At 52.2% G+C, this 12,315-nt stretch overlaps 1 protein-coding gene across 1 annotated transcript in view; it reads left to right on the plus strand.

The window, feature by feature from the left end:
- Nucleotides 1-12,315, plus strand: part of IL6R (interleukin 6 receptor) — a 49,208-nt gene that overhangs the window by 19,409 nt on the left and 17,484 nt on the right. The window contains exons 2-6 of the mRNA XM_040998996.1: nucleotides 5,445-5,693; nucleotides 7,111-7,234; nucleotides 9,645-9,826; nucleotides 9,984-10,150; nucleotides 10,519-10,696. Of these exons, the coding sequence (XP_040854930.1) occupies nucleotides 5,445-5,693; nucleotides 7,111-7,234; nucleotides 9,645-9,826; nucleotides 9,984-10,150; nucleotides 10,519-10,696 (900 nt within the window). The remainder of the gene's footprint in view (nucleotides 1-5,444; nucleotides 5,694-7,110; nucleotides 7,235-9,644; nucleotides 9,827-9,983; nucleotides 10,151-10,518; nucleotides 10,697-12,315) is intronic.

Here is a 12,315-nt window from a genome sequence, read left to right on the forward strand (position 1 = left end):
GAGGAAATGGCCATTGTGTGACTCCCTGCAGCTTTGATTCTGTAGAAGAGAGAGAGAGAAAAAAAAAAACAAAACCCTCTGCCATTTCTCTGAGCTGCTCCGATACTTGAGCCATTGTTAGTGAGCACAGGAACGGAACAGCCCCGTGCTATTGTTGAGGTTGGTCTAAACAGGCGGGTAAGAGCTTCCACCTGCCCTGAGCCGAGGGCGGGGGCTGTGAGGACATACCCCCTGAAATGGGCACAGGGAAGTGGACAACAGGGAGCTTCCCTGACCCGCCCCCAACACACGCACTCACTTTTTCTCTCTGCAGCATCTTCTCTGCCCACCAGGGCAGGGCCAGCCTACCGCCCACCGCGAGGGGTGTCAATGGACCACCAGCGACCACTGTGCCCCCTGTAAAGGGGGTTCCTGGGAGCTTCAGACGTCCACCCCTGGCTCTGTGGGCACCTTCTACTGGGTCCCACATTGAACAAATACATGTGGTTCACTTACTGTGTGCTCTGAGGAGCGGTTAGCAAGAGATTGCAGTCTTGTGGTTTTGGGTGTTAATAGGGACCTGAGTCGCCTTAGGTACTTGAAATTTATAGAACATGTATGTCATCTTCTCATTCCAGCCTTTTCATGCACTTTTTAAAAAGATGTATTTATTTTTATTGCAAAGTCAGATGTACAGAGAGGAGGAGTGACAGAGAGGAAGATCTTCCATCTGATGATGATTCACTCCCCAAGCGGCTGCAAGGCCAGAGCTGAGCTCATTCAAAGCCATGAGCTTCTTCTGGGTCTCCCACGCGGGTGCAGGATCCCAAGGCTTTGGGCCGTCCTTGACTGCTTTCCCAGGCCACAGGCAGGGAGCTGGATGGGAAGCGGAGCTGCCGGGATTAGAACTGGCGTTCATATGGGATCCTGGTGTGTTCAAGGCGAGGACTTTAACCACTACACTATCGTGCCAGGTCCCTTTTCATGTACTTTTTGAAATGTCCTTGTCCAATCACATGTCATTTCATGATGGCTGGGTATTCTGAGAATGAACTGTTGTGTAATTTTTGGTTTTTGTTTGTTTTTTGTTGTTAAAGATTTATTTTATTTTTATTACAAAGTCAGATATACAGAGAGGAAGAGAGACAGAAAGGAAGATCTTCCATCTGATGTTTCACTCCCCAAGTGAGCGCAATGGCCGGTGCTGCGCTGATCTGAAGCCAGGAACTTCTTCCAGGTCTCCCACACGGTGCAGAATCCCAAAATTTTGGGCCATCCTCAACTGCTTTCCCAGGCCACAATCAGGGAGCTGGATGGGAAATGAAGCTGCTGGGATTAGAACTGGCACCCATATGGGATCCTGGCACATTCAAGGCGAGGACTTTAGCTGCTAGGCCACGGCGCTGGGCCCGATTTTTGGTTTTGTGCGAACATCATCGCAGGTACTTCCGCAAGGTTTGATGATATTGAATCAGTCACTTGATGGGGCCTCTTCACATGATTCAGGGAAAGAGAGCTTTCATCTACTGGTTTACTTTCCAGATGGCTTGAAAGTCCAGGGTTGTGTCAGGCCGAAGCCAAGATTCAAGAGCTTCTTCCAGTTCTTCTACCTGGCTGGCAGGGGTCCTAAGCATTTGGGCCATTCTCCACTGCTTTTCCTAGGCCATTAGCAGGAGGAGCTGGATTAAAAGTGGAGCAGCCGGGATGGGAACCTGGATCCATAGGGGATGCCGTTGTCACAGGCTGTGGTTTAACCCACCGTGCCACAATGCTGGTCTTCAAAAAATTGCTATGTGACCTGTGACTGTAGTTGAGGGCAGCACCCTGTGAAAAGTGTCAGTGAAAGGAGAAGTGTCCATGGTCCCTGGCCCTGCACGGACTCCATGCTCCTTGCACTTGTGTCTGCGGTGCTTTTGTGCTCCTGAACTACCTCATGAATTCTTCAACTGTTGGAGGGGTGAGCAAGCAGGGTCAAGGAGGCCACATACCTGTCTGTAGAAAGCCCTTCTGTGGCAGTGTCTCCAACTTCTATCCTACATAGTTCGTGCTTGATCTTTTTTCTTTTCGGAAATGCAGATTTACACAGAGAAGGAGAAACAGAGAGAATGATCTATCTTCTGCTGTACTCCTAAGTGGATGCAATGGTTGGGAGCTGAGCTGAATCAAGACCCTTTTCCAAATCTCCCATGCAGGTGCAGGATCCCAAGGCTTTGGGCTGTCCTCAACTGCTTCCCCAGGCCACAAGCGGGGAGCTGGATGGAAAGTAGAGCAGCAGGGACATGAACTGGTACCCATATGGGATCCTGGTGTGTGCAAGTGAAGATTTATTTACTGAGCCATTGTACCAGGCCTGGCTGGATCTTGACATCTCTGTTAGATTTTATCTGCATACCCATTTTATCAAGTGGAAAAGCAATGCTTGAAAACACTGGTATGGAGCCTGAAGCTGTAATCTAGTGGCTAAAGTCCTCACCTTGAATATACCGGGATCCCATATGGGTGCCAATTTGTATTTCAGCAGTCCTGCTTCCCATCCAGCTCCCTGCTTGTGGCCTGGGAAAGCAGCAGAGGATGGCCCAAAGCCTTGGGACCCTGCACCCTCGTGGGAGACCCAGAAGAAGCTCCTGGCTCCTGGCTTTGAATGAGCTCAGCTCTGGCAGTTGCGGCCACCTGGGGAGTGAATCAGTGGACAGAAGATCTTTTTTGTCTGTCTCTCCTCTTCTCTGTATATCTGCCTTTCTAATAAAAATAAATTAAAAGAAAAGAAAATACTGGTATGATGATCCAAAGTTGAGGTGGGTTTTTTTATAATAGCTTCAACTATATGTGGACCAGAAGTGGCAAACAGTGTCTCCATCAGGTTCTCGTGGGATTTGAATGTGAGAGACTGTGCTGTGCAGTCAGTTGTGAAGGACAAAGACACATATGACACATAGGCCACAAGCAGCAGTTTTACTCTTAGAGGAGTTCTTTGGTCACGCCCAGTGGCAGAACACTGAACATGACCCCAGACCTCCCACACCAGATTGGTAGTGTTGCACCATGGACTATTATGCAACAGTGAAATGAACCAGGGAATGGGGGTGTGGGGGTAGTGTGATGGATCAGCTGGCTAAACTTCTGCCTGCAAACATCACCATCCCATATGGGCATCAGTTCACATCCTGGCTTCTCTGTTTCCCATCCAGCTCCCTGCTTGTGGCCTGGGAAAGCAGCAGAGGACAGCCTAAAGCCTTGGGACCTTGTACCCATGTGGGAAAACTGGAAGAGGCTCTTGGCTCCTGATTAACACAGCTCCAGGCATTGTGACCATTTGGGGAATAGATAGAAGATCTTTCTGACTCTCCTTCTCTCTGTAAATCTGCCTTTCCAATAAAAAGAAATAAACGTTAAAAAGAAAAAAATGAGCATGTTATAGCTCTATGTAAATGAACTACTAGAATGAGTGAAAAAAAAAACACATCACAGATTATAAACCAACTATTTCTAACAAGCAAGATTAAGAGAAGTTTAGGGATGCATGCAGAGTGAACCTAGTTATAAAAGGAAGGTTGGGACAGGTGCTTAGCATTGTGGTTGAGATGACACTTGGCCTGCCCACCTCCCAGCAATGCGCAGGTTTGAGTTCTGGCTCAGCTTCCTGACTGATGGGCCCTGGAAGGCAGCAGGAGGTGATGCCATGGGTGTTTGGGTCCCTGCTACCCTCAACGGAAGACGTGGATGGTGTTTCCGGCTCCAGCCTGGGCCCTTGCAGGCATTTTGGGAGTAGAACTTTGGGTGAGAGATTGCTATCTACCTACCATTCAAATCAATCAATCAAATTTTGAAAGACTGAAGTCAGGTAATGATAAATCCCAAATGTGCAGTGTGACTGTGAGGTAGCTAAAGGATGGGCAAACCAGGGGGAGGTTTGGAGGAAATAATGGTGGTCATTTTTTTTGAAAGGCAAACTGAGAGAGCAAGAGAGACAGCATGCTCCATCTGCTGCTTCACTCCTCAAATGCCTGCGAAACATGAGGCTGGAGCCAGGCTGAAACCAGGAGCTGAGAACTCCTGGATCTTTCCTGTGGGTGGCAAGGCTCCAACTGCTTGAGCCATCACGTGGTGCCTCCCAGGGCGCGCATTAGCAGGAAGTTGGCATCAGAAGTGGAGCCAGCACTGGAACTGGAGGACTCTGACATGGGCTGCAGGCATCTCTCGCAGCATCTGGGGCAATGGGCCGGTCTCTTCAGCACATAGTGTTTTAAGTTGGAATGAACGCCTTCCTAACTTTTATATGCATTACACACCTACTAACATGTGTGTGTTAGTCTTACAAATACATTTACAAAATGACTAAGTGTCCAGGGGTCTACAGAACCTGCCTTGGAGCTAACAGTGCCAGCCACAGTGGAGGACTGGCCCCTGGGGGAAAGTTTGGAAGGTGGTCAGACAGGGTCCAGGGCCGGTGAAAGCCATCTCTGCCCCTTTGATGCCTGGGTCTCTAGTCCCCGAGCTGTGACCTGTGGCCCGTCTGGAGGGCCAGGCTTCCCTGGCTGGGGTTGAGGGAGATGTAACCACCTGCTAGGACCTGAGCCTTACTTCTCTCTGATGATAACTCCTCCTCCCAGGCAAGGAGGCTCTGCAGGTCAGAGGGAGACATCCCTCTGTGTCCACCCATAGGGCTAGGAGCCTGGGCAGGGAGGGGAGGTCAGGCGTGGACAGCTGCCAGCCCTTCTGAAATCTCTGTGCAGCTTTATTGCTGGACTTGTGGCACACACGTGGTGATATGCTTGGCTTAAAGGACAAAACGTGCTCTGTGAGAAAACTGGCCGTGTTTGCTGCCTCCATTCCTTCAGATTTTTGGAGTCAGGTAATTGATTGGCTAAAAAATTAGTGTAAGGTGATTGAGCTAATGTCTTACTTAGAGTCTACGAATCTATAACCTGTATATCAAATAGAAATTCATACTTGTTCCTTTAAGCTTTTCCTTAAGTATACACACACATGTATTTTTAGGGTTGGGGAATAGATGTGTGTGTGTCTGTGTGTGTGTGTGTGGTTCCTTTCCAATTTGGGCTTTAAATAAAATGAGCGATTCCTAAGTTGTTTAATAACAGGTAGGCATAGGATATGGGTTGGGGAGGGCAGTGTAGGGCATAGCTAACTGACTGGTACTCTTGGGCAAGCTTTCTGCCTCCTGGGTTACCATCTGTGGCATGGGCTACCCTGTGGTGAAGGCCTGTGATTCTGAGTCTGCCTGGGTCTGGTGGACCCCGAGAGTCTCACTTGGGACCCTGGCATTCATTCATTCCCAGGTAGGTGCATTTCTTTACCAAGAGTGCCTGGGTCTGCTTTGTGCGCTGTGCACCCTGGCAGATCTTTGAAAGATTTTCTAAGTGATTGGAGCCTTCGGGCCTGCCCCAATCAGACATCAAGTCCCTTACCTCTCCGGGGAATTTCTCACTCTGTTCTCTCTCCTGCAGAGATGGGGAGCCATGTGGTGAGCAGCCAGCTTGGGGCCAACGTCAACTTGAGCTGCCCAGCCGTGGACCCGGCAGCCAACGTCACGGTGCAGTGGCTGCTCCGCAGTGTGGCAGAGAGCACAGTGCTCCGCCAGTGGGCTGGCGTGGGCGGGAGACTGCTGTTGAAGTCGGTGCAGCTCCAAGACTCAGGAAACTACTCGTGCTACCTGGACGACCACCCCGCCGGGTCTGTCTACTTGCTGGTGGATGGTGAGTTGTGTGGCTGGAGTTCTGATGGGTGGCACCCATGCCTGGAAGAAAAGCTGCCCAGACAGGCCTTGCCTGATCTTGCTTAGCCCAAGGTCAAGGCTCCTGGCAACTGCCAAGGAGATGCTGGGGGAGAAGCCTGCTGGGTGGGGCACCTGGTCGCTGGCAGACAGCATCTGTCCCGCCTTGCAAGTGAGGGCCATGGCAGCGGGCTGGGTAACAACAGCATGGGGCCCAGGGCCAGATCACCTGGACTTGAATCAGCTCCTTCACATAGGCCGGGTCTTCAGATATAACACACAATTAACTTATCAGGAAAAAAATTATGATCTCAAACTTTTTGTTTTTTGCACTGAACTTTGAATTCTGTTTTCCGTGAACTTTTCAAAGTATTCTCCTATAACTTAACTTCTGTGCTTCTCAGATTCGTTTTTGATAAAAGAAAGTTGATTTTGTTATCTTACCTTGCAGTTGTTGACAAGATTAAATGAGCATGTGTTTTGTGTGTGTGTGTATACTTGGGTGTGTGTGAATAATGTGTCTGTGACTGTGTATGTGTGTGAATATGAGAGTGTTTATGTGAATGTGTGTGTTTGTGACAGTGTATGTATGTGTGTGTAAAATTCTGAGGGATCCCTTGAGAGCTCAGTACGTGTGGGCTTGGTGCCAACACCCTGTGTGGCACATACTAGACTCTCCCAAGATCCCTTCTTTTTAGAATTTGCCTGTTCTAAGCTGAGGCTTGATGGAGCCAAGCCCTGGGCTGGGGTTCATTCTGCCTCAAGTCTCATTTGGACCTCCCAGCAGCCCCGCGAGGTGCTGTAGTTCTTTTTATATATATATATACATAAAATGTGGTACAATTTCATATAGACTGGGATTTCCCCCCAAAACTCCCACCCCCGACAGATTTTCCCCATTTTACTACAAAGTAGTAGTTCTTCATAAGGAATCATAATTCCGTCAGTCTCTTGTTTAAGTGTACCCCGACACTGTCAGACAGTCCGAGGTGCTGTTGTTGTATTGCTGACTCATCATGGGCTCGTGGACTTGGGGAGGTTGGACTTGCCCAGGGTCACACAGTCAGGCTGCATCTGCACTTTTTATCACCCTCTCACCATGTGAGACACGTGGGCCCCAGGCACCTGCTCCCGGCCTTGCTCGGGCTCTCATTCCCAGCCTCCCATGCAGGCATGGATGTCCTGTCATCATCCAGCCTCCGTGAGATCTGAGCTGGGCCTTGGTGTCCTGGGTGAGGACAGGCTCCAGGGCTGCAGGCGGGGGCCGAGCCCAGCAGCCCTCTCCGTGGAAGACCATGCAGCCAGCTGCCCCATGCAATTCCATGTATGCTGAACAGGTGTACTCCCAGGACGCCCTGCCTGCCTCCTCACTCCCTCGGCACCTGCCCTTCTGCTTTCAGTTCCCCCGGAGAAGCCCCGTGTCTCCTGCTTCCGGAGGAGCTTCGACAAGCCTGTGACTTGCGAGTGGCATCCACAGAGGCCGCCGTCCGCAACAACTAGGGCCATGCTGGAGGTGAAAAAGTAGTAAGTGTGGCGGGCCGGCATCCTGCTCATGTCCACCCCATCCTTACTGAGGCACTGCCCGCCATCCTCCTCGTGCCCATGACATGTGCCTTGATCCTGGAGGCACATCAGCCTGTTCCCTTGGTCAAGGAAGGTGCCAGGAAGTGGTAATAAGTGGCAGCGAGGTGGGAAGTTATGCCTACCTTGGGGTACCTGCTGGGCCACCAGAAGTCTGCATCAGCTGAGGCAACGTGGGATGGGTACAGGCAGAGGGGAGCAGGTGGAAGAGGAGTCTGTGCACTTCTTGGCACCTCCCTTTGCCCCCCGTGCCAAGGGTTCTCCCAGTCCAGTTAACCTAGGGCTGTCAGGTCGTGCATGGGAGGATGGTAGCCTTCCTGTGTCTGTGGTCATCATAACTCTCATACCATTCTGAGGATGCACTTTCTCACCGTCCCACCCAGGACATGAGTCATGTCTCTGATTGAATCACAGCTGCTGTGTCCAGCGTATCGCAGCTGTATGCAGTACCTGTCCTTCTCCACCAATGGTCTATGACCAGCGCTTGTGCTCAAGGCACTTTTATCTTCCCCTGAAGAGGAGTGAGTGATGCCCAGGGCCCTGGGAGAGTGGGAAACAGGTCTGACACAGAGAAGGACAGTTTGATTCTGATTTTCTCTGGCCACCCTACAGGGTGTAAGGAAGAAAGCCCAGTACATGGAGGGGTTGGGCCTACCATGCTTCAGGGATCCATTAGGGATCTTGGACTGTATCCCCAGGAATAAGGGGGAGCTATCAGAAACAGAGCAGGGACCTCTGGGGGTTGAGGCTTTAGTTGGTGTGGTCTGCAGCTTTGCTAGATCTCCTGGCAGTGACGAGTTCCCTGCCTCTCTGGGGACGAGTGTAGATTGCCCATCTGTAGTGGATACAGCTGGCACTAGGTGCTAGCTCACTGCCTCAGTGGGTAGACCAAAAAGCCGTATGTCGCCCAAGCTGGGTCTGGATGTCCTCTGGAGCCTCAATGGCTTTCCTCTGGGGACTGGAACTTCTTTCCCAGACCAATCACAGATACCAGCTGCATTTGGACACTTCAGTCACAGTGCTCCGTGGACCACGAAAGTGCCAGCCACTGTAGTGCATGCCTCGGTCATGCTCCAGTTCTGCCACGAGTGACTGCTCAGCATGTCGGAAGGGAGGAAGGTGGAGAGGGGAGCGAGGCTCTGCTTCCCCTGGGGTGTGCCCACTGCCACCTGCTGCCTGGCACAGGCTGCCCGCTTGTCCATGCCAGGAGCAACTGTGACTTCAGCATCTGGCCTGGGCCTGTGGGAGATGGGAGGTAAGCAGCCGGGACCCTGCCCTTCACCCCCGCAGGACGCAGTCAATCCCACCCAGCAGGCTCGGTGGTGATACAGGGCTGGAGACGGTCCTGGATCAGAGGCAAGTGGTTGTCTTGACTTTCCATGCCTGTCCAGTCACCAGGGGGGTGAGTCCCAAGCCTTAGGACCGAGGCAGTAGTGTCTGACCCACATTCCCCAAATCCTCTCCTGGATTCACCTGCTGGGGATGCTGTCACCTCCTTGTGAGCTCCTTCTGCGCTCTATGCTTCTGGGAAGCGTGGTGCCCCGCTGTTGCTCCTGGGTGTCTGGGTGTCTGCCGCCGGCCCTTTCCCATAATGCCGCGAGGCTGTGCTGGGGCTTCCCTAGGTTCATTTCCGCACACTACCCACCCGGACCAGAGTCAAGAGCACGGACCCTGGCAGGAAATCAGAACTCTCTGTGCATTGATGTCTAAGTCCTTGGCTGAACCCTCCCAGCCTAGCACCTCCCCTGCCCGTGGCTGGGCATTGAACTACTGTTACCTGGTGACTCTGTTAGACCCATAGACCCATAGGAGCCGTTAACAGTCCCATTTTGTGAGGGGGCCTAGTGTTGTGGCATCTCAGACTAAGCCACCAATTGTGACACTGCCATCCCATAGGGATGCTAGTTCGGGTCCCAGCTGCCCCATTTCCCATTCAGCTTCTCACAAATGTGCCTGGGAAATAATCAGGGAATGGCACAAATCCTTGGGCCTCTGAACCTATGTGGGAAATCCAGATGGAGTTATTGGCTCCTGGCTTTGGCCTGGCCCCACCTTGGCCATTTGGGGAGTGAACCAGTAGATACCTGTCTCTCTTGCGCTTTATCACTCTGCTTTTCAAATAAAGTAAATATTTTAAAAAATCCCATTTTCAAAGCAGAAAAAAGAGACTCAGGTTAAATAATTTGGTCCAAAACTGGAAAAGCAGAGCACAGCCCATCAGTCGGGCACTGGGATCCCAGCCTCAGAGCTTGGCACCTAAGCCCTATACTACTCCCCCTTTTCCCAAACTGCTGAGGCTGACCAGGCCATGCCGGGGGCGGGGGTTGTTTCTCCCTTGCTCTGTGTCCCACAGCCTGAACAGCCAGGTCACAGACCTCCAGGAGCCGTGCCCGTATTCTCAGGAATCACAGAAGTTCTCGTGCCAGTTGGTCCTCCCCTCCACAGACAAATCTTCCCTCTTCGTGTCGCTGTGTGTGGCCAACAGCATCAGCAGCACGTCCAGCCTGGTGGTGAACTTTGACAGCTACAAGATCTGTAAGTAAACTCTTCCCAGGGCTGCCTAGCGGCTGGGGGACGGGCTGGGATGAGTGGCTGCGTGGGGAGTGGTGGGCGTGCAGAGCGCTGGCTGGGGGCTTCTCCCTCCGCCCCACCTGGCTGCTGCCTCGGAGCCTTGCTCTTTTGTCTTTCACAGTGCAGCCCGACCCACCCACCAACATCACCGTCAGTGCTGTGTCAGAAAAGCCACACTGGCTCAGCATCACCTGGCAGGACCCCGTCTCTTGGAACTCCAACTTCTACAGGCTGCGGTTCCAGATCCGGTACCGGGCTGAGCGGTCCCAGGCATTCACAGAATGGATCGTAAGTTCCTCTTTGGCTTCTAGACAAAGATGTGTCCCTAGAAGGAGAAAGAGGGTGGAGGGAGCAAGCAGCAGTGTGTTCCAGTGGCTGCCTGTGTGGTCCTCACGTGGGTAGGGGAGGAAGCCTGGGGCGGTGGGCTGCAGTAGTCCATGGAGATGAGGAGGGGTTGGTGACTTCCCCCAGCAGTCTCTTAGCCCAGAGGGTGCGCACCTTATGTGCGGCCCACCCCCTGTCCCTCAGCTGGTGGTGGTGTGAGCCTCCAGCACCCGCTCCACCCCATCATGGTGTGAGCTCCCAATGCCTCTTGCAGGCTGTGGGGCCAGGGGGCGGAGACCATCCTTGAACATAAATGCCCCTCCCACCCACAGGTGGAGAGCGGCAGCCACCCTGCCTCCAGCTCTGGTGTCCTGGGCCTGCAGTATCAAAGTTTCATCTATGATGCCTGGAAGGGCATGAGCCATGTCGTGCAGCTCCGTGCCCAGGAGGAGTTCGAGCATGGCTCCTGGAGTGTGTGGAGCGAGGAGGTTCGGGGCACCCCGTGGACAGGTACTACTGTGATGGCTGAGGTGGGGGGGTGTTTCTGCTTGGTTATTACCCTGGCAACCTCGAGTCACATGACCATGCATCCCATAAATGTGGGGTGCTTAATTCAGCCGCCGCCTTGGCTGGAGAGCCTGAGGCTCAGCCAGGCCCAGCACTGCTTGGGAGTGTTGCTGGTTGCAGCCACCCCAGACTTGGTGCTTGGTTCTCCCCACTGCTTCTCGCCTATCCCTGGTCCAGCCCAGACTGGGGGCGGGGAGAGGTCCAAGCCAGCGGGGAAACCACCCTGGACTGCACAGAATGAGCGACAAAGAACTGTAGCCCAGCAGGTTGACTCTAGACGTTTCCAATATATATATTTTTTTATTTGTGTTAGTGGTTTTGATGTTAGCGGTAGGTATCGCTGCTTTGGGGGGGATTTCTGGAATTAGTATTTTGTTGTAAAAGAGGCAAAAAAATTTTTCTGAGTAATATAGAGAATAATTATTACCAGTATCTTCCCTCTGAGAAAACCAAGAACATTTTAATACACTTTTTCTAGGGGTGTGTGTGTGTGTGTGTTTATGTATGAGATTGCTTGAGTTCTAGCTGTTTTGTACCAAAATAAACAGATCTTTTAATTCCATTCCCATGAACTTTTTGAAGCACACTTTTGGATTATTGAGAGCATTCTCACGCCATTAGATTTTGGAAAAGTATTATTCAGCCTTGGGGTGATGCATTTTTTTCAACCCATGGGAGATTTTTGGCTTTTTTTTTTTTTCTCAACTTTTAAGGTTCTTATCACATGGCCACATGGCCATAGCAGAGAGGGACAACGGGTCTGTGACGTGGGGTGGTGTACTGGGCCCCTTCCCACTTCCTGCCCTGCCTTCCGGGAGTGGGGGCCGCACAGCCCTCTCTGCTCCTAGCTTCTGCTTCTCCTGGTGCTGCCCCTCCCATGCTATAACCAACAGCCTCCTGTGACCTGTGAGCCATTGTCAGAGTATCCTGGGATCCAGGATGAGGAGAGGCCAGAACAAGAGTGCAGGTGTCCTGCCAAGCCCTGCTGGGAGAGTGGCCACCCAGGCCCTGCTTGGATGTGTCCAGGGGTGGGGAACTTGCTACCAGCCGGGGCAGTACACTTTACCCCTCCCAGTGTCTTACTGGGGGCTTGTCTCCAGGCTTACTTTGTGGTGGGGAGGAACATATCTCTCTACCCTGTGGCATAGTTAGATCAAATGAATTATTCTCTAAACTTTGGCAATTAAAAAAAAGAATAAGATGCCCACTTGGTGAGTATGTGTGGATCAAAAGGAAAAGCTGGGACTGCCGTCACTTACCCTGGCCATTTGCTTCCAGGCCTAGGTTGTGATAGTCCTGGTTCTGTCCTTGGCTGTGTCCTGTAGGGTCCCTGCCTTCCTGTTCTGGGGGGCTAGGGTGCAGGGAGTCACGGAGTTGGGTGCATGTAGCATGAAAGCCAGGCTCAGTGCTCTGGGGCGCTTCCCCTCTCTACAGTTCCCCCCAGACTATGCAGCCTTCTTCTGAGGGGCCCTGCTTCTCCCAAGCTTTGCTTGCTCTGGCCTCCGTCAGTAGGGCGGCTCAGCTCCCGTGTTTGACGTGGGAAGGCCATTTGGCATACGCAG

This window comes from Ochotona curzoniae, unplaced genomic scaffold (assembly GCF_017591425.1).
Source record: "Ochotona curzoniae isolate NIBS_2020 unplaced genomic scaffold, NIBS_Ocur_1.0 scaffold_1037, whole genome shotgun sequence".
Taxonomy (NCBI): domain Eukaryota; kingdom Metazoa; phylum Chordata; class Mammalia; order Lagomorpha; family Ochotonidae; genus Ochotona; species Ochotona curzoniae.